This window comes from Fusarium sambucinum, chromosome I (genome assembly GCF_050947815.1).
Source record: "Fusarium sambucinum isolate potato_lamoka chromosome I, whole genome shotgun sequence".
Taxonomy (NCBI): Eukaryota; Fungi; Ascomycota; class Sordariomycetes; order Hypocreales; family Nectriaceae; genus Fusarium; species Fusarium sambucinum.
Window position 1 is genome coordinate 1,852,570 of NC_139294.1, and position 26,001 is coordinate 1,878,570.

The following is a 26,001-nucleotide window of genomic DNA, read 5'->3' on the forward strand; positions in this document are numbered from 1 at the left end:
CCTTGCATCCGAGACTGAAACCCCTCATCTGCAAATCGACTGTTCGTGTCGGGCAGCATCCAAGACATTGTGCACTGCTTAATATCTCTTTGGCGTACAGCATTGCGCTCCGTTGATTTCGAGCTGTATCCTACTAGTTTTCTACGTCAAGCACTACATCAGCCCATATCATGGAGTTAAGCCAGGAATCAATTCATGATGTTATCCACCCTACTGCAGCTTTCTCGGATCTGCCACCCAACATTGATGTGGAATCGGTGGCACGGGACGATCAGCCTGTTGACTGGGCAGACTCGGTCCTGAATCCCAAGAATCGTATCGACAGCCTCAGCCCGTTGAAGCAGCCTCTCTGGAGAATCGATGGCTGCACTGGTTTCGGAAGCCAGTTCTACGCTGTGCCTTTATTTATCGATTCCATGCCGCCGATGCGGGTAGATGTTTTTATCCCCGAGCCATCAAAGCTTTCGTCTGAACTTCGACAAGCTCTTGACGTCGATGTGGCATTTCATACCACGAGTGCGAGGCGTATTGCGCATCTCGGCATCACTCAGCATGTACTCCGCATCTTGCAACATTGGACATCGTGCCAGGAGGATCCTATTGGGATCTTCAAGAAGATTCCTTATGGCTCCAGGATTGTGCTCAAAAACATGCCCAAGAATGTTGCTGATGCGGAGATCATTATCGCTCCAACTCATTATCTTGAACGTCAGCTTTGGTCTGTGTCCTCGCTCCAGGCTGCTTGGGGGAGTGATGTTGAACTGCCTCCCACGGTCGATCTCGATAATGTGGTATACGTCTCACAGCTTCACGACAGCGTATGCCTTGTGGAGATCGAAGGAAAGACGTGGATTTTCAAGGCTCTTACCAGTTACACAAAGTACCTTTATCACGAGCTAAGGCAACTTCTCACCATTCCATCGCACCCGAACATTGTTTCTCGGCCAGTCCACCTGGTAACAAAGCAATGCGGCTTTGGTGGGAAAGTGGCCGTCGTCGGATTCACGCTGGAATACCATATCCATGGTAGTCTGCGCGATCTGATCCCGTTTCTCAAGCTTCACAACATGGTATCGTTGGCCGATGAGACCAAGTGGGCCATTCAACTTGCGTCGGCGCTGGTGCACCTTCGTGCGACTACTGATATGTTCTACCCCGATCTCAGACTAGACAACATCGTACTTTCAGCTTCTCGTGATGCCGTAATGGTTGACTTTGAGCAGCGTGGTGTCTGGTGTGAGTTTGCCGCCCCAGAGGTCAACGCACTTGAATATGTGAGACTTCTTGCGATCGATGAAGAGATTCCAACAGAAGTCAGTGAAAAATACTCAAACCTCTTGTCTGAAATGCTTCCAGATTGGGAGGCGATGGGCGATAGGGAGGAGTACAAATGGCCTTCCCAAGGCTACAACGTCCCATGGGCTTGCCTCACTCCAAAAGAACAGGAGGCATGCGAGGTGTATATGCTTGGTCGAGTATTGTGGTGCATCTTTGAAGGGAATAGCGCTCCCCAAAGAGCCGCAGTCTGGCTTTCATACAGATGGGAGCCGCTGGTTGAGTTTCCAGGATACACAAAAACTCCTGGAGCCATGCAACGGCTGATCAATCGGTGCACGCGTGGGAGGCGGTCTGGTCTTAGTAGGTGGATCGTCAGGGAAAGGAACCAACTCGTGCTCCGCGAACTTGAGAAAATGGGGCTCTCTACCCCTGAAGATGTACAACAGACTGCGAAGACTTGGTGGTCGGCAGAGATTGATGCATCGGAGGAGTGGCTGAGACAGAGAATCGAAGGCATGAAGAAGGGTGACTGGAAAGAGAATTTCTACGATCGACCGAGTCTGAAGGAGGTTCTTGCGGAACTCGAGGCTTTTCGTGACGAGGCCGGATTCAAGTTTTGACGGTGTTTAGCTTCAACTGGGGACTCTCATTCCACTGAAAGCCGACCGAAGAGTTTGCGTAGGCCACAAGATTGATTGAAAGAGGCTATTACCAACACTTATGCGGTCTACAAATATGGTTTAGCCAAGTTGCCACTTGGGATTGTTCGGTTCAAGCCAGTTTTCTTAGCAACAAACGAGCAGTAGCATAGTATTATTCCTGGCCCAAGAGCATCACTTAGTACCTACATTAATATCCAGTCATTCCGCTATCCTCATCTAGTCCTCCTCGTCTTCCTGCCACCCATTTGCGCCTGAACAGATCGCTTCAACCCAGAACCTGTACTCGATGTTCTCAGCCTCCTTAGCATTGCCCTGAACCGCTGTACATAACCTGCAGGTGCACCATATATCTCAATCTTGTCAAGAATTTCTTCGAGATTGTGTAAAAACTGACTTGCGGCCTCCGGGATCAGATTCAGTACGTTGAGGATGAAATCTTGGTCGCGGTCGCCAATGAGACGTAGGTAAAGGTTGCGATCGATGCGGGCCACATTTCTAAGACCTTGATCTTTGTTGTGAGATACCACCGAGCCCAAGATATGCACGAGACTGCGAGCTGCAGTTAAGGCCTCGCGTGAAGAAAGGGGCTTTTCCCTTGTGTATATCTCATGACGCATCCGACGAACGCAGCCGAGGATATGGGAAGCTGCCCAAGGTACATCGTGAGGAGATTCAACGTCTGATGAAGGAGTTTTGGCGTCGAGATCTCGCAGTACACGGTCAATTCGCTGGGTGAGTTTATGGAACGGATCTTTGATTAAGTCTTTGGAGCGTGAGACGGAGCGGAAATAATGAAAGAAATGGTGATTGTCCAGAAGCATGCGAAATATGGTTTGCTCGAGGTCATGACGCTTGATAATGTTCTTTCCCAAAGATACCCGATCGAAGATGTCGGGGCGGAACTGGTTTGGGTCCATATCATAAACTGAGGACAGTATTTCCCGAGCTTCTTGGGCTCGGAAAGTATCTGGTTCGTTGTCGTATTCTGAGTCGGGGGTGACAAGGTGAGAATGAAGCCCTTCCGCAAGCACGTCGAGATGATACTTGGAGATGTTCTGGAAAGGATCTCCAATCGCCTCAGCATATCCTGTCGAGTTCATTCTGAGAGGTTTGCTAATGTCTTCGTCATACAGGGTCTGTTTAACGATTTGGTCCAGAAGCCACAAGATATGCCTGCAGGGCTGTTCACTATCCGCGCACGAGCAGCTCATATTGGAAGTTCCATCTTCTGGTGCGCGGATTCGGATAGAACGTGTAACAAGCTCTGTCATTTGGAACGCATAAGTATCATCGATACGACGACACTTTTCCAGCACAATCCTTGGAGGTTCTCTGAAGGTTTCGCGGATGTTAGACTGGGTAGTTTCGGGAAGGTGATCGACAAGATATGTTAGCTTGGTAGGCGATCGAATGGTGGAAGTTTCATTCTCGTCGCTGTCGGAACTGTCATCTTCAAACTCGGAACTATTCGAGTCTGTTTCCGATTCTGATGACGATGATGGCTCATCATAGTGAGACTGTTCTAAGACCTGGGTGAAGTGCTCGCGTCTTGCGCGAGAATAGGCATCTGAAGACATACTCTGTAGAGATAGTCTGCTGAAGCGAGATGAAGGAGGAGTCATTGGCTTGAGAAGAAGCTTCGGTATTGTGATGATCATTTCGAGAATATCAGGAGAGGTCTTGATATCGTTTTATATCATAGAACACTGCTGGAGCCTCGCAACTACCTTGGGCCCTGAACTTGAACATCCAAAGAGAGAGAGAGATAGACCCTGACTGCGGCCACACATGGTCGGCGATGAGCCTCACGGCCGGGACGAGGAATATAGGAGGGGCCCAAGGCATCATGGATAAGATGCAAGCAGGTACAAGAATGTTTCTGAAGAACAAAACAAAATCGTAGATATTCTGGCTAGGGTGATGGGTTGCCATGAGGTCCCCCCCCCCAGCTGTGGCTGTGAGATTGAATGTGGTATGTATGGTGCATATCATGACTTTAATACCCACTATACTAAGTAGAATACGGGGTCGAACAAGCAAACATTTATTAGACTATATGAATGAAACTGCATTTATTAGTGTTTCTCGGGTATTTTGATCAATAATAATCACAATAATTCTCCCGTCCAAGATATCCACGTAGACACTAAATAAAAGTAATGATATTACTTACCTATCTACTTTAATTTCGACGTATTAGTTCAACGACTGACAAATTCTCCAGCTCCAGCAAAATCAGGCTAAATTATTGTTTGATTGAAATGTCTATGTTGGTTCACTTTATTTAATTCAAAGCCTATTCACACAGCCACAATCCCACCTTCTGGCGGCTATAGAGCCACTCACAGATCACCACGGCTGATCTCGCGCGACCTCATGAGCGGCCCGACATGGATGTGGCATAGGTTGCACGCTACCCAAATAAATCGCCTGTAGTATTTCTACTACTTGGTCGCGGCTGATGCGGCCGGTTGAAACAAACCATTTGCGGGGACCTATTTTATAATGTTTGTCATCTGGCAAGGCATTTTCTAAGCGACACACTCAACCTCGAGAGCTCAGCTTGACCTGATGGTGATGAAGAAGTAGAAGGCCGAGGCTGTAAAGGTGCGGTCTGACTGTCTTTGAGTGACCGTGTCTATGTTTGCATGTCGATGATGCGGTATGGTGCGATGTTTGCTAGGGATCAGATTAAGACGATAGGTAATCAGAAATAGAAACATCGCGTTAGCCATGGTCGTGTTAAGCAAGGTGTACCACACATTAGTAGACTACATTCTATGACTCTCATGGCACTGATATATGGAAGCAATGTCGTTACACTTCTAGAACGGCATTGCCAAGGTTGCTGCCCTGTTCTTTTATTATGATTTAGCGTGTACAATTATATACATAGGTTAGCAATAGAATACAAGTCCTGACCTTACGTTGTCTATATGGATTGTTAATTGGTCACAACATCCGTTTAGTGCCAACACGTCCATCTTGGCCATCGGACGCTGTTGGCCCCAAATAAGGCATCGATGCAATCGATTGACTCACGGCACTTTGATGCATCATCACTAACCGTGTGTCTGCCATCAACCCATGCACATGTTGGTGGCGTTCTCCGAAACTGAGATATCAGGTCTTGGATACATGCATGTGTAGGATCGCGGGAGTCAGACCGATTGTATCGAGGCGCAGACATCACTTCACATCGTGCTCACGTTACTTGTTACTTGTCTACGGAGAAAAACCGCACACGGAGATGCAACGTGACGGGGCATGTTAGTCCAGCTGACGATATCGCCATGCACAGGAACTGACATCCGACTGCCGCAGGAGTCCAACAGATGGTACCTTGTTTGTAATGAGAAGTAAAATTCTCAGAAAGAAGCTGTTCTTGCACGTCACGTAATCAAACTGACTTCATTCTAGGTTGCTAATGCTTATCGGTTCCCATCCCCAGTGACATTATCAGATTTCTTAGTATGCTGTACACGACGTCAAAGCCTAAAGGAAAGTGGAAAGTCAGAGCCTTGATACATCACACATCTGTATGGTCTGTTACCCATCAAAGCAGATGGCAAAGGTGAACGAGGGTGGTTGGCTTCTCGTGGCCAAGACTTCCGGGTGGAAAGTGAAAAAATAACAAAGAAACACAAAACGCAATAAAAGCTATCCACAGGCCGCAACGTCATCAAAGCCTTTCCCAGGCTTATGTTTAAAAAAGCAGTTTGTGACTGGTCGTATCGCCACTTGCTGAATCAACCTTGAATTTCCCCAGTGCACCTAATTCCTAAAACCGTAAAAGGAGAGGTGTTTACGTGTCAAGCGAGTCCGAACCAATGATAAACTACCTCAGAGCTGATGCGTGTTGGGCTCCTGCTCTAGAGCCCCCTCCAAAAAGTGGTGTGATAAAGAGTGTTGATACATCATGCACAGGTCAGTGCAGGTCGAAGTCCGTCGTCGAAGCGGACGACTCGGGGGGATGCGTGGCTCTTGGTGGCTACTCTCTTGGTCGGGGTTCTGCCTTTTCGGAGGATCGTCTTCGGATCGGGTGACGGAGATTTAGAAGAAGACGAAGACCGGCCTGCAGACGAGGAAGTCGACTTCCTAGACAGGCTATCCACAGACCGGTCGGATTGTCAATCGATACCATGCTGGGTCTTGAGCTGAGCTAAAGATTCGCGGCGAGCTTCGAGGTCCTCTTTTGACTTGGCCATCTTGTCGGGCTGGTGGTATAGAACTGGAGAATCGGGTTAGTACAAATGCAGATGCAACACGGCGTTTTATCCCCTGATGATGTGATGTAACAGCATCGGCAGGAACAATCAGGGACGGACATACCAACGAGGTATCGGTTTTGGAAGTTGAAGCCGTTGAGCTTGTCGCAGGCCTGCTTCGCGTCGGCTACGTCTTCATAGACAACGAATGCAGTTCCCTTGGTGTTGTTGGCGATACCCTGTCGAACTTGGCTGCACAGACCGTTAGTATAAAATTCGTCAAGCGCATCTCGAGATAATGTGCAAATATCGTCCTCGCTGAGAAATCGTCGAGTGTCGGGGCAGGTGCATACCGAATGGGGCCGAATTTTCCAAAGAGATCGAACAACTCTTCTGGAGTAACGTTGTAACTGTCGATATCGATTAGTCTGGAACCGGGCGCAAATCTCGACGGCTGATCCTGGCATACCTCAAGTTCTTTACGAACAGAGCTCTACAGAAAAGTTAGCAAAATATTTTGATACATGTGTCCTCAAATGCCAATCTAGACCAGGAAATGCGACGAGTTACGAATAGGGCGCAAGACTTTGAAATTGATTCGCGGTTGTTTGTACTAGGCATAGAGTACAAGTACAGTACGAGTGGGTGCGTGCAAGTGGCAGCGACTTACCGATTGACTTCTGGGGCTAATTTACCACCGCGACTACTCATCTCTTGGATGATGTTCGATGTTGATGATATTGGTTCTGTAGGAACGGAGAGGGCGCGGTGGGCGGTATTACGGGACGGAGAGAGAGATAGAATTGAGCGGAGCGGAGACGGGAGGACGGCAACGACCTGGAAGGCGAGATCTATGCACGTGACCTTGCAGTTGGACCACATCTCGGCGGAGCAAGGATATGATTGGTCAGCGGAAGTTGGCGTGATCTAAGGCGGATGGGCGGACAGCATCACTTGACAAACGTTGCACTGTATTAACGTTCGCTAATGGTGGGTGAAGCGATATGATTATTGATTGAATTGAAGATGATTGCTGTTTGTATATAACTCGCTAGCATCATTCGTCTTTGCGCATTTGCGTATTTGCTACCAGATACATCCTGTTTCTCTCTCCATAATGCGACCAACCAGACGCCTTTATCCCGTCACCGCATCTGTATGCACTCAAGTCAGGCTGAAGAGTACTGACTACAGAGCAGCCTGGGGCGACATGAGGCTTACTGTGGTCAAGCAAGCCAAGGCAGATAAGACTAGGCACCATGCAAGTGTTAGTGCACCACGAGCCGTGGAGTCGCGTACCCGCTGATAGAGAAACTGACGGCACTTTCAAGCCGAGGCCTTTACACAGTGGGTAGACGTGAAGAATAGGCCCTGCAGAGGTTGGCTTCTAGCGCCTTTGCGTGCTTCAGGTATCACTGCAGTAGCATACAACCTGGTCACTCGGACACGTGGAGGGTGATTTTTCAGGGATCAGATCAACAAAAACGTCAGTCAACAAAGGGTCCAGGTTAACTAAAGCACAATCGCATAAATACTGGTACCTAATAAGGCTCAATTCATCTTCTAGGTATCTAGTTCTAGCTAGGAACTACTAGGGTGAGCGGGATAGACGTGAGCTTAGCATTTCCTTCTCCTTCGTTCGCCGCCAATTAATCATGAACTTTTTGTTGTTCTCACAACGCTTCATCCTCTGAATCTCGGTTCAGCTGTCCGTCAATTTTATTTCTCGTAGGGACCCATTAGTCATTCTCCACAACAACCCCGGTTCATCCGTCAATACTGACTCGGCGGTTGCGGACAAAGACTCACAATGAGTCTTTAGAAAGAAGCGAAGCAACAAATATTGTAGACAGTTGATACACTGTAGCATCAGGTCTGCCAGTTATCCAAGCGAAATAGGTCTCAGCTCAAAACTGAAGAATTCACGGGGGCAGGTACGGATAGGTGGTTTTTCTATGCCTATCACTCTAGGCAGATTACTACTACCGTGAAGTGAAAGCGTGAATCTCAACTTCAACATGAGCTCGGCCAACTTTGTTTCCTTTTGCAACTTGTTATCATCATCACGATATTGATATTCAACCACATTGTTCTGTATTTTTCACCATCAGACAACGGCTCTTACTCGAGTACGAGATACCTATCTCATGGACTCACGAGGCACAGTCTGATCGGCACGACTGTCTCCACAATGTCGCGCTTCGCCCACGACGTTCTCTCCGTATTTGATGTCGCTTCAAGCGACCAGGATTTCCTCGCCGACGTCATCGAATTCAGTCGGGGCCAAGCAACAGCCGAGTTTGAGAAGCTTCGCCGGGAAAGTTTGTTAGCAGGCGCTCAAGATTGGAATTATCTTATTGAATGTGCCATCTTGATGCGACAAACTTGCCGATACGACAGATACAGCACAGAAGCGCAAGATGTGCTCGCATATGTACGGCATGCATTGGACGGACGGGTTCCTCCGCCAGACTCGGGCTCAGATTCGGACTCATGGATTATGACCGATAGGCTTATTGCTCGAGCAAAAGAGCTTGAAGACGCCCCCGAAATCCAACCACCAAAAATCCTCGGAAATACCGACAAGCAACGGCTCTTGCAGCGGCCTAGCCCGAAGGTTTTCTCAAACACGAGGAATCTCTCCAAAGTTTCACCTTACTGGTCTGATCAACCTCAGAAGAAGGTCCCAAATGTGAGCCGCAAGTGGAGTGCTCCACCCGATTCGACTTTTGGATTATCACAAATACATACCTCTTTAGAAGCAAGAAATAATGCTTTTCAAGGCTCAAGTCTTGGTGGTCTCGCTGTCGAGCAGGGTTCCCCGCAAGATATCATTATGGGCGATAAGGATAATACTCCAAGCGTCAAGCCCAACAGTGTCATCTCCCCCTACTTCACAGACGCCTCGGCTTCTACTCTAACGACGTTAGTGGTGCAAAAGCGACCGCCGCCGGGAACAGTGCCTTCGGTCCCTTTCGCGCCCCTCACATCGCCAGACTTTGGTCTTATTCAGGAGAAAGTCGCACATGAGCCATTCTGGCTACTCATTGCTGTGTCGTTCCTTATAAAAACGAAAGGTATACACGCTGTTCCTCTGTTCTATAAATTCAAAGAGCGATTTCCCACTCCAGCTGATATCGCTTGTGAGTCGAACACCAAGCCAATTATTGAAATGATACGTCACCTTGGACTTGCGAATCACCGTGTCGCTTTGATACAGAAATATGCTCGAGGATTCTTGGATGATCCGCCAACTGCTGGGAAGCTGTGCAGAGTGAAGAAGTACGATTGTAGAGATGTTGACTTTCCATTTTCTGGAGACTATGCATCATCCCAAGATAAAGGCGACAATCAAGATCTGGAAGCCTGGGAGATTGGACACCTCACACAAGGAAAGTATGCCATAGACAGCTGGCGCATCTTTTGTCGAGACGAGTTACTCAGCCGAGCAGAAGACTGGAAGGGAAAGGGTAGAGAGCCTGAGTTCCAACCCGAATGGATGAGAGTAAGGCCGGACGACAAGGAACTCAGAGCATATCTGAGATGGATGTGGATGAAAGAGGGTTGGGAATGGGATCCAATTACAGGTGATCGTACTGTGTTGAGAGAAGAGATGCGAAATGCTGTCAACGAGGGAAGAGTTGGGTACGATGATAGAGGCGGGTTGAAACTGAAAGACGGTCCAATCGATCCGTCGTTGTGACAGAGTCGACAGTTTAGAGAGCAGCTATTACGAAGCAAGAAGCGTACTGGTTTATGCTTCATGTGAATTTACTGTACGAGCAAATACGATAGACTTGTCTGGAATATAGTCCAAGATGGTATGATAGTTCCAAAAAGAGACAAACTTAGAGTTCTAGCCCATCAGGCCCTAGTCGTCGTGAGAAGGAAGCGAATGCAATGGTCTGCGCCACTGAGGTAGTGTTTATTGTAAGAGTTTCCATTCTTGGATCATCTAGTTCCCGGCCCTAACCCAAGTGGTGATGAGAGGGAGGGATGTCTGGGGCCCTTGTTAAGAGGTTCAGCCCGTGTTAGCACGTACCTACCTAGGTAGTTACCGACCTACCTATCTTGTCCTTGCTGATCTGAGTGGCCTCGGCTTGATGTGAGGTAGAGACCCGGGACAGAGAGTAGGATGTTAAGCAGATACTAGAACTCCAGGTAGACTAAGGTACCCTGAACATGTAAACCCCCCTCTATTCGGAAGTAGCTACAGGTATCGGCACCTAACAAAGCCCTGGCGCAATTACCTAGGAAAAGCAGGGAGCTAAAAAGTGGGACGACACAAAGCTCCATCACGGGATCTCTAAAGGACACCGTTGTACAATCAGGGCCTCTCAGACTGTTACTGTTACCTACCAGGTAGATCCTTTTCTTTACTCGTCTGAGGTCATCGTCTCCAATTGAATCACAAAGGACAGCTCGCCTCGACGCCTCGTTCTCGTCTGTCTCTCCTTGCCCTCTTTATCTTATCCTCACTCTTTTTTGCTCCTCCTCTTATCTTGTCAAGGTTGTTTGTAGAGAGCTTCTCAATCACTGTTTGCTACCATTTATCGTCTTTTGGTCGAGCCCAATCAAACAAACGCCCTCTCTTCTCGGTTCAAACTCCCGAAGGCTTCACCAACCAGCTCAGCTGCTTGACTTTACTCTTTTCTCCTCCACTTCACGACCGCGCTCCTCAACATTGTCGTGCTTCTTCCACTTCACCATCATCCAGTCAGCAGGTCTGCACGTGAAACAAGCTTCCTTCGAAACCGAACGTCAACTCTACAGCAATGTCCAACCGATTCAACTCTGGCTACGGCCTCGGTGGCCCCGCGCCCTACGGCGGATCCCAGGCTGCTGATCCTCAGCAGGGCGAGGGCTTTCTCGAGCAGATTCGTCCCTATACCAGCAAGATTGAGGATGCGCTCGACACCATCAGCGAGCCTATCAAGCCGTGAGTCGAGCGACGTCCTTTGCAAGCGCGTTTGGAGCTCTGAGAGCTGACCTTTGTCCCCGTTGACAGTTATCTCCCTGCCATTGGCCGTTTCCTGATCGTCGTCACCTTCTTTGAGGATGCTCTCCGTATCGTCACCCAATGGTCCGACCAGTTGCTTTACCTGAAAGACTACCGTCACAGTAAGATGCGCCTCTGCCCCGAGAAGCGGGAAAGGCTGGTTTGGTTGTTCTGACTGACATTTGACAGTTCCTTCTGGTATTACCCACCTGTTCCTGCTTGTCAACATCATCGCTATGTTCTCTTGCTCCACCCTGGTCATCATCCGAAAGCACTCCGACTACGCCGTCGCCGGTCTCATGGGCGTTGTCGTCACCCAAGCTCTTGGTTACGGTCTCATCTTCGACCTTAACTTCTTCCTCCGAAACCTCTCTGTCATTGGTGGCCTCGTCATGGTCCTATCTGATTCGTGGGTGCGCAAGACCCAGGTCTTTGCAGGTCTCCCCCAGATCGACGAGAAGGATCGCAAGATGTACTTCCAGCTGGCTGGCCGTGTCCTTCTGATCTTCCTCTTCATCGGATTTGTCTTCAGTGGCGAGTGGTCGCTCTGGCGCGTCATTGTCTCCTCACTCGGCGGCATCTCCTGCGTCATGGTTGTCGTTGGATTCAAGGCAAAGTACAGCGCCACTCTGCTCGTTGTCATTCTGAGCATCTTCAACTTGTTGGTCAACAACTTCTGGACTGTGAGTTACGATTCGCGACAATTACGTTCCACGAAAGCTAATAAACCATCTAGCTCCACGAGCACCACCCCCACAAGGATTTTGCCAAGTACGACTTCTTCCAGATCCTGTCCATCGTCGGTGGACTCCTACTCCTCGTCAACAGCGGCCCAGGCCAGTTCAGCATCGACGAGAAGAAGAAGGTCTACTAAGTCCGCGTCCAAGACAAGCGCGCTACGTCCAGTAAAGGATGGGCATCGAGGTGTCCGGCGTTGGCAGGGCATTTTCTATTTACAATTTTGGGAAAGGATAACGATCCGAAGAAAAGTTACGTTCGAGCTGAAACGGCAGCGGAACAAGTTACATACGGTGGCTGAGGCGGCAGTACTAGGATTGATATGATCTGAAGATGGTATTAAAATCTGCTTTCACAGCACATTTGACGGCAATGAATACATTGATGATCTTTAACATTCGTTGATATGGCGGACAACTTGGGCATGTGCGGCTGTCTCCTAGATGTATTTCGCTTGATGGTATATCCTTATCGGAGACTCGCTGAAAAAGCAAGCGTCTAGTGGCTGGGCTATCTGATGGGGTTTCAGTTGGTTATGTATATAACGATCAACGTTGAATGCGTACGAAAGTCATGCCCGTTTGAACAGCACGTATTAGAGCGATCGATGACACTGGAGATTCTTTGTATTGTTGTGATAACCAACAGGGCGCGACCAAACGTAACCACATGATAGTCGCCAAGCTGGTTCAAACACCAACGAGGTGTTTGTGCTTGGAGCATGCCCGGGAGCTATGAGCAGTCAACAAAAAAGCTACCCTCTATCTAGGCTTTGGAACATGAGAATACATAACCCAAGTCCGGTCTGCAAGGCATAAACTGACTACTTTAGTCTCTTATATTTCCGGCTGCCGACTTCTACAATACCTTGACGGGAGATTATGGGCTTTGGCTTGTTCGATAGCCTGTACGGGAACAAATTCACAGATGTAGGTAGAAAGCATTTATACACTTTTTGGATACTTCACTCATAATATAACAAATAGCGTGAAGGAATTGAAACTCGCGTGCATTACTTTTCGCCAACGTACCATCTACCAAATTATTTAACAGTATATCAAATAACATCTTATCCTGTTCTCTCACTCTTCGACGCGGTGATAATTACCGCCCAACTACAATATAAAGTCGGGCATGCTAATGTTTTGAAACCTTCGTCGAGTTGTTTAGAGAACAAGACCCTTGGTCTGCTTGAGCTTCTTGACATCAATGTTCCTCAGCATGGGAACCCAGATGAAGAACAGAGAAGCAATACCAACACCGGCAGCAAGCATTCTGACCTGGGCAAAGCCGTACGACTCCTGAATAGCAAGTCGAGCAGGACTGTCGACGGGGTATGCAAGCTGGTTCACAATACTTCCTGCAATGAGAGTTGCATTGGCCACCTCAGATTCGGGCAGTCTCTTCAAAAGCTGAGGGATAAAAGTGTTTGTCCAGATGGCACCTGAGATAGCTCCTCCAATGGCACCGCCGACACCTCCAGCGACGTATAGCGTAGCGAGTGCAGCAGCAACATATTGGTGGGCGACGGCAGCCAGGACAGCGAGCTGCATAACCAAGATGAAGACCGCACCGCCAATGGAGATAAAAATCTCGCACATGATGATGTATCCAACGTACTGGTTGGGAGCACGGAAATGGATCATAAGGCCGAGAGCAAAAATGTAGATGGGGACAGCGAAGTAGAAGGTCCACTTGTAGAAACCGGTCTTTCGAATGAGGAAGCCGACAATGAAGAGAAGCACACCTGAAACGACCTGGAAAGTGGAGTTGACGTATCCAGCCTCAGCAGGGCCGAGGTTAACAACGACCTGTAGGAAGGAAGTAAAGAAGTAGTTCCAGGTGTAGTAGGAGATTTGGTAGGTCAGGTCGATCATGCAGGCGGCGACGACGGATCGATCGAGAAGGAAACGGCCCTGGAGGAAGGGGACAGGGGCCAGCCAGTACTCCCAAACACCGAAGAAGATAAGGGTGCAGAAGCCAACGACGATCATGGCGATGATGTAGTCGGTGCTCCAGCCGTTGGGGGCGTGGGCCGCGAGGTTGAATGGGAGAAGGAAGACAACGAGGCCTCCGCCGAAGAGGAAGATTCCGATGACTATATTACTGTTAATATTTGAGATGTCATTAGAGGTTAGATATGAAATACTTACCATCGAACTCGTTGAAAGCCCACCAGATGCTACCAACAAAGCCACGGCTTCGCGTGGTCTTGGTAACTGTACCATTCTTGAAAGCCTTGCGCAGGTTGACCTTGAGGACAAGGAAAAGAGGGATTGTGACACAGGGCAGAACAATAGCGATCCAGCCAAAACCCCATCGCCAGTCCTGGACATCCACGACAAAGGCAGCGGCGGCCTTGGAACCAGCAAAAGCAGTGATCATGTAAGGGGAAGAAGTAAAGGCGAACGCCAAACCTCGATTCCTAAGGTTGGAAGCATCGGCAGCGAGTACACCCACAGCATAGATCATGCCTCCCCAGCCGACAGAGTAGAAGACCTGAGCAGCGCAGAAGGTGGCGAGGTTCTGGGAAACGGCCATGAGGATAAGACCAAGAGTGGCAAAACCGCTCATGAGTAGGAAACCTTCGGCACGACCCCAGACATCGAGGGCTTTGGCCATGGGGATGTAGCATGCTGCGGTCATGGCGTCTGATACGATGGGTATGGTGGTCATGAGGGAATGAGACTGCCACTCGCTGGTAACATAGGGGACCAGTACGAGATAGAAGGAACCACGGAAACCGCTGATGAGGAACAGAGTCCAAATGCTGTCGATAGTTTTTAGTATTTCTATTGTTGAATAGTATCTGGTCTCGATGGTCGCAAACTTACAGACACAGAAGAGCGGCTAGAGATCCTTTGCCCCAAGTGAGGGTGATGGCCTGGATCTCCTTGACGCCAGTCTGAACATCCTCACTGGGAACATCAGAGTCGTTGCCCTTATCATGAGGTGGGAGAGTACCAGCAGTGGCTTCCTTGTCATGGTCAAGACCAACTTCGCTGACGACATCGGGAGTCTCATGGATCTCCTTCTCATGAGGAGCCAGAGTCCCAGCAACGTGAGTGTTATCCTCACGGGCGAGACCCTCACGTATCTTTGCCAGGGCCGACATTGCTGCTGTTGAGCTTGCCACCGATACTAACAGATAGTGCAGTGATATATGATTGAGGCTGCAACACACTCGAGACAGTGAAGTGAAGAGTAACTAAGAACCGAGAAGGGGAGTCTGGGATGGAGAGGGAGCTGCAGCATTCCTTATGTAGTGCAATGTAACCCTGACATGGCATGGGCAGATAACTACTAAGCTATCGGACGAAGGATACAACCGTTCAAAGTAAAGCTCTTCTTTGCCATGTGTTGGTTCTGTTCCTACTCGGACATGTCCCTCTTCTCGGGAATACCCCCTGCAAACTGCTCATCGATTGTGCCTCGCCCTCGGAGCTGAGCGGGAAAGAACTTCACATTAACGTCAAGCCAAGGAGCTATAGGAAGGATAGTCTCCTGGGGCTGAATCTGAACTGATGGGTTCGGTTGGTCTTTTCCTCAATAGGACAGTCTCCATAACGGGTCTACCAACAGGGCAGTTAAATCAGAGGCAACATCATATTATCAGTGGCAAAGGAGTGGGGGAAAGAGTAAAGCTACCCGAGATCGGAAGGCCAGGGGAGGGATTGAAGGAGGGAGTGAGGATTTTTTTTTATCTAATCTGATTGATGGATAAGATCCAACTGTCAACAGCTTCATATGCCATGCCGTGCCAAGGGGACTCACCCGAAGCTAAACCGTCACCAGAATAACTCTGCTATAGACTGGCACCAACGGTTACGCAACGCAACGCAACATTACACTCAATGCGGGTCTATAAATTTTTAATAAAAGAAATCTACTCAGAGAACACTTGTTGATGTTGTTGGTTGCAATGCCTGCCATCTGATTACGGGACCCTGGCAAGTCTGGCCACATTTTGGCGGCTTGGCATAGGCTTGGGATCATCCGAGCCCACTATAACTAGCAGAAGCTGCATATTATAGAACATGCCTTATCCTTACCTGAACTAATAAGAAGATGCATTAGGTCTTGGGTAAAAAATATGCTTCAAGTTCGTGCTTCCTTTGTGAGACGAAAGTCCACTTTTGGCGCGGAACATTGTCTTGGACACCCGTGATAAAGTTCAGGTTGTAACATGACCAGGTTCCACGAGTTAAGACGATAAAATCCTCCGGAAGTATAAACTAATTGGGAAATCTGAGTCCCGTTAAGTGATTAATCCCGAGTGACTGAATCAGAAATTGTGCTTCGGTCCCATCGGGTTTGCACTTTACAGAGCATGGGGTGACTCTTGAGCCGAGCGATAATCGAGTAGAATGTCTCGGTTCGTTTCCAATTCTGTCACACAGATATGCCGACTTTACTATCCGCTAAAACTGCATCTTCCTTTGCCAACGCCGAATGTTGCATGTATGCGCGATATAACCCACTTGTTCCATAATCATGCGTCCTTCTCTGCAGGCCGAGATGGATTCTCATCCACCGCATGATACCTACACGTTCCAGATGATCGGTAGATTCGTAATTAGAATGAACTCGATTCTATTTATGTATCATTCCAGTTATTCATTCGAACATATAATGTGTAGACAGATACCATTCAATTAAAGTTGTGTATAGATCTATGTCATAGCACTCCCCGGTTTGAAATTGATGTCACAGTAAAACAAAATGAACAGAATTTATGATATCAGATCGCTCAAGTATTCAATTTCGATGTTGTCTAAATGTTTTAATATTTTCGTAATTTCCCAGAGCCTACACTATGCCGCACAAACTTGTTGCGACGACCACTCGTCCTTTGTAACTCGGTATTCCACTTCTCCCTCCTCAATACCAGGAGGAGGGTTGTCGTACTTGTTATGGAATGTCCTAACATGCTTGAGCCCAATCTTTGACATGATGACACGCGAGCCCTGGTTCACAGCCATGGTCTCGCCGAAAATTTCCTCCACGCCGAGATCTTCCAGGCCATGCTTCACCACCGCTCGGGAACCCTCCTTTGCGTAACCCTGTCCCCAAAACTTGGGAAGGATCCTCAGACCGAACTCGACACGCTTCTTATTGACCTCGGGGGGAGTGTCGTTGCTCTGACTGGGTGCGAGAATCCACCAGCCCACAAAGTTCTCGCCTACAAATCCAACCCAGCATCCAAGCCCGGATCCGAACGAGGCTGTTTCGAGCAGCAGTTTGTGTACGATAGCGGAATCATCAGCCGAGAGTGGCTTGCCGTAACCAATATACTTCATCACTTGAGGATCTGAGTCCAGTTGGTAGATGTAGTCCCCGTGTTCGGGTCCGAGAGGCCGTAGCTCGAGACGGTCGGTGCGGAGTGTGGCTTGGGTCATGGTTGGTATCGTATTGACTCGACTCTGGTGGCGGTTTTAGGTAAGTGGACTGTGATTTGAGGCACCTCTTGTTGTATTCTTCTTAAATTTGTATAGAATGAGCACTGCTTTTGATATCTACAGACAAGATCTCCTGCAAGACATCTACGTGCTTCACCCACTCTTATATATGTAATACCAAGAGATCCGAAAGCAGGGCTATGATCCTGCTTAAACTCTGAATGGAACAAACAGAGTCACATATCACAAGAGCCGTGAAACGTTGCTGATCAACGGGGGCCTTGCTTGGTCTGCAACAGCGAGAGGAGCCAGCAACGCCCGTGCTAAGATGCTGCTTGCTGAAACACGACAAGATCAGCATCTTGGCATCTTCTAATCTCCTACGTAGAAGTGAACTGCAGTGGGCACGGAAGTTCCCAGGCAGTAAAGAGTGTCAGTTCTCCTCTTGACTGCCAAGATTACTGTACCTGTTCTGGTGTACAGTAGACTTGATAAGTGGATGTGAAATAAGCATAGCATTAAGCTTTCCACTTTAATTGTGCCAAATTGTGACTCTGTTTTTTGATATCCAATCACGTCAAACTACTTCATCAGCCTAGGTTGGGTATTGTAACCGAAAAAGCGACGTCTTGAAGGATTTCTCCTGTCTTTCGAGGGGTGCTTTGGGTGCCATCTCTTGTCTTAGAGTGCCTAGATCGACCCACAATGGTACCTAGGGAAGGTTTGGTTTGGTCCATGCGCATATGCATATCTATGCAAATATCCATTCTTGCCATGCCCGATACCTAAATGGGATCTTATCTGATCTGCTTCTCGTCTATTGGAAAAAATGGATTTGCACATAAACTCAAAGGCTTCAGCTCCCACTGATTAACAACCTTTATTTTTTTTCCCCCGCTGTATTGACGAAGGAATAAGCATAAAAGCGCCTCCCGGACTATTGACCTCTATTTACTGCCCGAAAAACAGTCTTTTTACTCCGATAGGACAAAACAGTCTCCATGAGGCATTCTTCCCGATGCAACTCCACCATGTCTCCATACCTGCGGCTTTTATCAGGGATTATTTGCACTAAACAAAACCCTTGTGATGACGACTGACCTTCTGATTCCACTAACACCAAGCACACCAGAACCACAGTCAAATAGCCTCGAAATACCTGACTTTTTCTAAGCAAAAAAGCTGTTCGGAGCTCCCTGGTCGCCAAGACGATGTATCAAGTTGCGAATATGGTAAATCAAATGACGATCACACCCAGTACTCGGCGGTTCTTTTACGTTCCCTGCATGCCTGTTCAGTTGGGAGCCAAACTAGCGCCATAACATCGCACCCATCTTATCAATCACCTCATCTTATCTGATCCTAGATCATCATCCATCTGGTCCGACTTTTTCTTGGTGTTGCCGATCCCCGTACACCGGCTTCTCAAGTCCTCTCTGAGATTTTTTGAGTTCAAGCAACCCGTCCCTCTTTACCCACAAATTTCCTTGACTAGATGAATCATTCGCATGGTCAGGCCTGACGAACAAACGTCTGAAGAAGCCCCGATGGAGGAAGAAGATTCTTCCAATTTACGAGACAACATCGCCTCCACTCCACTTTGTGATCCAGGGGTCCTTTGATTCCAACCATTGCCGTGACCCTTCTAGTTGGCTACTCGAGCCACGGCAACTTCATACCTGTTACTGCGGTGGGCCTTTGCCAATTTCTCCATTCACTCAGAGGCATCGTTCAGGAATGTGGGAGACCTGCGGGAACTGGAGACCATGCGATGCAACCTTAAACTGCATCAAAGCGCAGGAGCCTGTAATGCAACTTTTGTTGTACTAGTCGACCGAGACATGTGTACACACATGTATCAACCATGAGCTTCCCTGATCGACAATAACACTTGCAGGGTCGTCTTGGCTCAAGGTACTCACTCCTATATCGGCTGTTTGATCGAACTTTGCATGACGTTGTCCGTCGAAAGTTTCCCCTGTCTCTGCTATCCATTATTGTAGCTTGTCTACCGGGCTGGATAATTCTTATGGAACATCTAGAGTAACAGATCGAGTCTTCTCAGGCACTGTTAGTTTTGTCAACCTGCTTTCCGTGATACAGGTAACCAGTCATTGAGTGTGTCAGGAGAATACTCCCGACTTGTGGCACTTGGAAAACACTTGCAGCCATGGCCGCCGAAACTGAGAAGGCGGCCACTGAGGAGCCGAAGAGGAGTATCTTCTCTGTAAGTCGAAGCAGAACGCTAAAACTTTCGACACAATACGTGAACAACACTAACGACCGTACTAGTTCCTCAAGTCTTTCAAGACGTGGTTCGCCTACCTCGAGCTCCTTTTCGCCGCTGGCCCAACATGGGTTGACTACGCCCTCATCGCACTGGGTACTCTCTGCGCAGTTGGAGCTGGTGTTCCATTCCCTCTCATGGGTGTTCTTTTCGGACAGCTTATAGACAACTTCAACGGCGCGACATGTGCGGCTGATGGCAGCAACTCAGGTGCCAGCGAAGCTGCCTCGGATCCTCTTCAATATGAGAATGCTATCAACGACAAGGTCATAAAGACAGCTTGGATTGGCGCAATTGCTCTTGTTCTCATCTATGGTCACCTTACATGCTGGAACATAATTAGCCAACGTCTCGCACAACGTCTACGAACGCGCTATGTGTCGGCTCTCTTGCGACAACCACCAGAGTTCTTTGACACTCGTGGCGCTTCTGGCCAAGTCTCTAGCCGACTTCAAGGCGACATCACCGCCATCCAAGCCGGTACATCTGAGAAGGTTGGCAATATCATCACCACCTTGAGCTTCTTTGTCACCGTCTTCATCATTGCCTTCACGAAACAACCCAGACTCGCTGGTATCCTTATATGTATGCTTCCTGCATTCTTGCTCTCTGGAATTTTGGGAGGGAGATACCTGGGAAAATTCGTTGTCAAACAGTTGGAAGCCTCTACTGCAGCCTCTTCTATTGCTTCCGAAGCTTTGTCTCATGTCGCTGTCGTTCAAGCTTTCGGCGCTGCGCCTCGTCTTGAAGAGAAGTTCGCAGAGCATATGGCCCGCTCTCGCAAGTATGCGATTGCTAAATCTTCTGTTGCTGCCGTGCAAACAGGTCTCCTTTACTTTATTGCCTACTCGGGTAATGCTCTAGCCTTCTGGCAGGGTAGTAAGAAGATCGTGGAGTCCGTGGCAAGAAATGACGGAAACACCACTGTTGGTGAGATTTACGCTATTGTGTATCTTCTTGTTGATGCATGTGTCATGCTTGGTGGAATGGCACCTACTCTGCCTTTCTTGGGAGCAGCTGTGGGTGCATTCCAACGACTAAAGGAAGACATAGACGCCCCATCTTCTATCGACGGCACGTCAAGCGAAGGCACTGTACTTCCTGCGACTGGGGCAAAGTCTCTTGCCTTCCGTAATGTCTCATTCGAGTATGCATCTCGCCCTGGTCAAGCTGTTCTCAAGAACGTTGATCTTGAGTTCCCTGCTGGAAAGTACACGGCCATCGTTGGCCTTTCTGGTAGTGGAAAGTCTACCATTGCAGCACTGATTGCCCGTCTACATGACCCTACCGAGGGTAAAGTCGAGCTCGAAGGTCATGACTTGCGGGAGCTTAATGTTAAATCCCTTCGAAGTTTCATTAGTTTTGTTCAGCAGGAGCCATCGCTTCTTGACCGGTCGATTCTTGAGAACATCGCGCTTGGACTGATCAACTCACCTAAAGACTCTCATCAACACTTAAAGCCTCTTCTCAAGGGTCCTGAGCTTGCAAAGATGGCTGCACAAGGCAAGGAAGCACTCAACTCAGCCGCATCTCTTGGGCCCGAGTTTGCTCAAATCGCCGAATTGATCCGTCACGCTACAGAGCAGGCCGATGCAGCCGGTTTCATCGATCGTCTAGAGCTCGGTTATGGTACATCCGCTGGACCCAAGGGATCACTCGTCAGTGGCGGACAAAGACAGAGGATTGCACTGGCTCGAGCCTTGGTTCGCGACCCTGAAATCCTTGTTCTTGACGAAGCGACCGCGGCTCTCGATTCTGCCAGTGAAAAGAGAATCCAGCTTGCTGTTGAACGCGCTGCTGCTGAGAAGCGGACCATCATCTCAATTGCCCATCGTCTATCGACTATCCGTAACGCTGATAACATTGTTGTCATGCAAGCAGGACAGGTGATTGAGCAGGGAACTTATGATGAGCTCATGGCCAAGGAAGATGGTGAATTTGCAAACATGGCTAGACTCCAGACTGTCGGTAACAACAAGAGCGGTTCAGCATCTGTTGATGGTGATTCGATTGGCGCATCCACTCTCCGAGCAGAAACTCAACTAAATGAGAAGGCTGACTTCTCCGAGACCCATAAGTCATTAGACGCTCAATCGTCCGAAAAGGACAAAGAGGAGGCGCCCAAGAAGGACGAAGAAGTAAAGGATCACGAACTTGATGAAGTGAAACCTTTCAGCTCCGTCATGAAGGGTATCGCCTGGTTAATCCGGCCATCTCTGGGCTGGTTTGCCCTCGCCATGATTGCGGCAGTTTTTGTTGGAGCCACTTTCTCCGGTTCAGGTATCATCTTTGGTTTTACCGTTGGAGCACTCAACCCGTGTGCCAACACTCTCGACCACATTCGTTCCATGGGAAACATGTTTGCTGGCCTCTTCTTCATGCTTGCTGGAGTTGAGTTAATAGCAAACTTCTTCGCCTGGTTGGGTTTTGGTATTGTTGCCGAAAGACTTCTTTACAACCTGCGCGTGTTGTCCTTCCGATCTCTGCTGGAACAAAGCATTCACTGGCATCAATCTGAAGGCCGTACTCCTACCAGCTTGCTTGGAATTATCACTAAAGACAGCATGTCTGTGGGTGCTTTCAGTGGATCAACATTCGGTACCGTCTTTGCCATTTTGATCAATGTCCTAATTGCCATCATTATCTCCCATATCTTTGCTTGGAAGATTGCCTTGGTTTGTCTTGTTACGCTCCCTATTCTGCTTGGCTCCGGCTTCATGCAGCTGCGCATGCTGGCACGTTATGAGGAACGCCATCAAGCGGCCTTCTCGACTGCCACTTCGCTCGCCACAGAGGCCATTCAGTCCATTCGCACTGTTGCTGTTTTGTCACTCGAGAATGAGTACATGGAAGGTTTCTCACGTCTTCTCAAGCCACCAAAGAAGGAGGTTGTGCGGGCCTCCGTAACGACCAATATCTGGCTAGCCATCTCATACACAACTGGTACCTTCATCAACGCTCTCGCATATTGGTGGGGCTCACAGCTCATCATGAAAGGAGAATACACCCAAAAGGACTTCCTCATTATCTTGGTGGCTATGTTGACAAGCGCCCAGCTCTGGAGTGGTATGTTCTCCCTTGCCCCAGAGTTCTCTCGCGCTCGTCTTGCTCTATCTCGTGTTATGACGGTCGTCAATATGGGTATCAGCACTCACACTGGAAAGCCTGGACAAGACCCATCCAAGGCGGGAGATGATCCTGAGGCCGTGGGAGGAGAAAAGTCACTCAGTCCTGCGGAAAGCCACGGCCGTGGTGGCGCAAGAGTAACATTTAAGAATGTTTCCTTCTCTTATCCAAGCCGACCAGATGCCGTTGTCCTCGACAATGTCTCCTTTACACTTCCACCAAACCAGTTCTGCGGTCTTGTTGGCCCTTCGGGAGCCGGCAAGTCTACCATCATGAACATTGTTCAACGTTTATACGAGCCTACTGCCGGTACAGTCCTTATCGACGACCAAGATATCACCAAGCTTTCTACATCATTCCGTGACAGTATCGCTCTTGTTCCCCAAGAGCCTGCCCTATTTGATGGTAGTGTACGTTTCAACGTCGGTCTGGGAGCACCTCCTGGTCACGAAGCTACAGACGCCGAGATTGAAGAGGCTTGTCGCTTGGCCAACATTCATGATGTTATCGCAGCCCTTCCTGATGGTTACGATACCGAATGTGGTCCCTCTGCTTCTCGTCTGTCCGGTGGTCAAAGGCAACGTCTCGCGATTGCCCGTGCCCTTGTCCGTCGTCCACGCCTATTGCTTCTCGATGAAAGCACCAGCGCTCTCGATGCTGCCAGCGAAGCGGCCCTTCAAGAAGGTCTCGAGAGGGCATCACGAGGCACAACTGTTTTGGCAATCACTCATCGATTGCACACTGTTCAAAAGGCTGATGTAATCTTTATTGTTGAAGGAGGGCAGATTGTTGACAGTGGACGACACTCTCAGTTAATGGAGCGAAGAGAGAGCTACAGAGTGAATGCGATGCAGCAAATGTTGCAATAAAAGCATAGCATGTTTGGTAAGAAGAAAACGGATGTTGTATATTGTGCCATATGTATTTTGTGTAATCTAAAACAGCACGAAAATAGTCTCATTCTAAAAACCTAACGATTTCTAATACTAAAAGACGAAACAATTGTTTTCCTTCTACTTAAGTACTCATGCGTTATGATGATGCTCTCAAAAGGATCATACCTGAGCTTATTAAGCATCGATCCATAACCTGTTTAGCTTGCATGTCACTTTCTGCGCCTGAAACTCAAACGATAATGTCTTGAGGAATTGATAACCATCTGAAGAAAGTACATTTGCCCTCACCTCTCACACGTTTCATCTCGCCACCTCCACCTCAAACCCCTCACTCAAACCCACATAATGGCCGCTGAGACTGTAGGAACTGCTCTCGCAGTAGTAGGCGTCCTCGGTCAGCTCTTTGATGGATGTGTCAAAGCATACAATCTCTTTACGACGGCAGCAAACATCGACACAGATAGTCAAAGACTTCTGTGCAAAGTACGCATAGAAGAGATGCGGCTTGTCGTCTGGGGTCGAGACTGGGGCGTTGCTGAGGGCAGACTCGAGGCTCATCTAGAGAGTACGAGGAATCCTCAGCTGAGAAGCTTGGCTTTGCAGATTCTTGAAGAGCTACATAGCGCTGTGACGGACTTCAAGAAACTCAAAGATAGGTATGGCTTGGTTGATGTGGGTACGGGGAGGGCTACCTTGGATGTTGGCAAGACGAAACCTAGAAAGTCACCTTCGCCTTCGAGGAAGACCTCAAAAGATGATGAGTGTCGGAAGTTAAACGGTGTGGCAAAGACTATGAGTGAGATGAGTTGGGGGAAAGAAATGAGCTTGAGGGCTAGATGGGTTATAGCAGGTGAGATATCGACCTGTCAATATGAACATCATGACTAACTCGAACAGATAAAGATAAATTTACAAACCTACTGAAGGATCTCCGAGGTACATCATCCTTCTCACAACACGCCACAAGATTGACTAATTCGACGTCCAAGACTTCAACGATGGCCTCGAGCGTCTCTTCCCGCTATCCCATCTCCCGTCCTTTCAACGCGCCTGGACTCATCAACTCCTCGAGTCTGCCCAGCGAGATATAACTCAGCTCTCCCTCCTCGAAACAGCATCAACAGGCGTCTATCCCAAACTCACCGCATCAGCCAATCTCAAGAAACTCCGCATCAACCTCGATGCTAAACCCCAAGCCTCATTCAAGCCAACATTTGCTCTCAAGGTTCCTCGTGCTGCGCTTGACCTGAGTGAGGACGACGATCAAGGAGGTCGCAGCAAGGGACGGCATGAATCTGCAGGCGATGTTGTTATCGAATGGGTGGACTATGATCGTGATGATGTGGACGAGCGTGTAGCTCACGTTCGTCGACTGGATGATCTCGCTCGCATGATGCATTCGGCTTCAGAGTGCCATCCTGATCTTCACAGCATCGACTGCGTAGGCTACGTCGATGACTTCTCGCGTTGCAGATACGGCCTCGTGTACAAAGCGCCCTCGCCGTCCTTCTCGACGCTGCACGAGCTCATCGCCAGTACAGATCTCAAAACTCCTGATCTTGACGATCGCGTTCGCCTGGCGCATACACTTGCTGTTGCCTTGTGGTCTCTGCACTCTCTTGATTGGCTTCACAAGAGTCTTTGCAGCTCAAACATTCTCTTCTTTCCCTCTGCCATCTCTACCTCGGCGCACTCATCAACTGCCACAGCTGCTCTTGTTCCTGATATACAGCGTCCATATCTCACTGGCTTTGATGCTTCACGGCCAGATCTCGATACTGCACTTTCCGTCGTCCCGAGGAATCCATCTATCATGACGCTCCATCGGCATCCAGCTTCGTTGCGTGGTTATTCCCACTGTAAGCCCATGGACATTTATAGTCTAGGGCTGGTGCTTCTCGAAATCGGATTGTGGAAAGTGCTTCAGACGTATCACAAGTCGCATTATTCTGCTGAGTGGTGGCGCGACAAGGTATTGCGGACTGCCCTCGTTCCTGGCCTGGGCAGTAAGACTGGTCGTCGATATCGTGATGTTGTAGACAAATGTCTGGCCGTGAGTGAGAACATGACGAGTGCCGAGGCTGCAAAAGTGATAGAGGATGTTGTGACTGCTCTTGAAGCGATACGGGTATAATGATGATACTCAACGCATGACGAGATATGAAGTTGGATGAACGAATGATAAGAACAGAGAGCGACCGTCAATTGCCAGCAGACAAAAAGGTGTTTGAACAGTTATAAGCAGTTTATTCCAATCCTCGGATGCACATATATGAATAGTCGTAAAAGCCCGCTGCCCTCTCATCTCCGGTGCTCTCTTGGTAACCAAGAAGAGTCAATCGATGCAATGCCAAACCAAATAAATACACAATATCAAAATTTCATCCATCCCTTTCCTGTACGCCGTC

The 26,001-nt window shown here is 48.6% G+C and overlaps 9 protein-coding genes across 9 annotated transcripts; 5 read left to right on the forward strand and 4 right to left on the reverse strand.

Annotated features, from left to right (window-relative positions):
- Positions 1-170: 170 nt before the first annotated feature.
- FSST1_003343 (uncharacterized protein) lies at positions 171-1,898 on the forward strand (the record flags this gene model as incomplete). The annotated part of the gene is made up of 1 exon (XM_083229418.1): positions 171-1,898. One exon carries the CDS (start codon positions 171-173, stop codon positions 1,896-1,898), a length of 1,728 nt encoding a protein of 575 aa, XP_083086773.1.
- A 254-nt stretch (positions 1,899-2,152) lies between these two features.
- Positions 2,153-3,598, reverse strand: FSST1_003344 (uncharacterized protein; the record flags this gene model as incomplete). Its single annotated transcript, XM_083223853.1, has 1 exon — positions 2,153-3,598. The coding sequence occupies one exon, from the start codon at positions 3,596-3,598 to the stop codon at positions 2,153-2,155; it is 1,446 nt and encodes a 481-aa protein (XP_083086774.1).
- A 2,472-nt stretch (positions 3,599-6,070) lies between these two features.
- Positions 6,071-7,030, reverse strand: FSST1_003345 (RNA recognition motif domain-containing protein; the record flags this gene model as incomplete). Its single annotated transcript, XM_083229419.1, has 5 exons — positions 6,071-6,171; positions 6,273-6,400; positions 6,502-6,558; positions 6,618-6,641; positions 6,819-7,030. The coding sequence occupies 5 exons, from the start codon at positions 7,028-7,030 to the stop codon at positions 6,071-6,073; spliced, it is 522 nt and encodes a 173-aa protein (XP_083086775.1).
- A 1,309-nt stretch (positions 7,031-8,339) lies between these two features.
- Positions 8,340-9,851, forward strand: FSST1_003346 (uncharacterized protein; the record flags this gene model as incomplete). Its single annotated transcript, XM_083229420.1, has 1 exon — positions 8,340-9,851. The coding sequence occupies one exon, from the start codon at positions 8,340-8,342 to the stop codon at positions 9,849-9,851; it is 1,512 nt and encodes a 503-aa protein (XP_083086776.1).
- Positions 9,852-10,923: 1,072 nt separating this feature from the next.
- Positions 10,924-12,021, forward strand: FSST1_003347 (protein ERV29; the record flags this gene model as incomplete). The annotated part of the gene is made up of 4 exons (XM_083229421.1): positions 10,924-11,087; positions 11,157-11,269; positions 11,337-11,830; positions 11,884-12,021. 4 exons carry the CDS (start codon positions 10,924-10,926, stop codon positions 12,019-12,021), a joined length of 909 nt encoding a protein of 302 aa, XP_083086777.1.
- Positions 12,022-13,051: 1,030 nt separating this feature from the next.
- On the reverse strand, positions 13,052-15,000 carry FSST1_003348 (major facilitator superfamily domain-containing protein; the record flags this gene model as incomplete). The annotated part of the gene is made up of 3 exons (XM_083229422.1): positions 13,052-13,983; positions 14,039-14,655; positions 14,720-15,000. 3 exons carry the CDS (start codon positions 14,998-15,000, stop codon positions 13,052-13,054), a joined length of 1,830 nt encoding a protein of 609 aa, XP_083086778.1.
- A 1,699-nt stretch (positions 15,001-16,699) lies between these two features.
- Positions 16,700-17,284, reverse strand: FSST1_003349 (GNAT domain-containing protein; the record flags this gene model as incomplete). The annotated part of the gene is made up of 1 exon (XM_083229424.1): positions 16,700-17,284. One exon carries the CDS (start codon positions 17,282-17,284, stop codon positions 16,700-16,702), a length of 585 nt encoding a protein of 194 aa, XP_083086779.1.
- A 2,170-nt stretch (positions 17,285-19,454) lies between these two features.
- FSST1_003350 (P-loop containing nucleoside triphosphate hydrolase protein) lies at positions 19,455-23,566 on the forward strand (the record flags this gene model as incomplete). The annotated part of the gene is made up of 2 exons (XM_083229425.1): positions 19,455-19,511; positions 19,577-23,566. 2 exons carry the CDS (start codon positions 19,455-19,457, stop codon positions 23,564-23,566), a joined length of 4,047 nt encoding a protein of 1,348 aa, XP_083086780.1.
- A 372-nt stretch (positions 23,567-23,938) lies between these two features.
- On the forward strand, positions 23,939-25,727 carry FSST1_003351 (HeLo domain-containing protein; the record flags this gene model as incomplete). The annotated part of the gene is made up of 3 exons (XM_083229426.1): positions 23,939-24,443; positions 24,491-24,529; positions 24,583-25,727. 3 exons carry the CDS (start codon positions 23,939-23,941, stop codon positions 25,725-25,727), a joined length of 1,689 nt encoding a protein of 562 aa, XP_083086781.1.
- Between the last annotated feature and the right edge of the window lie 274 nt (positions 25,728-26,001).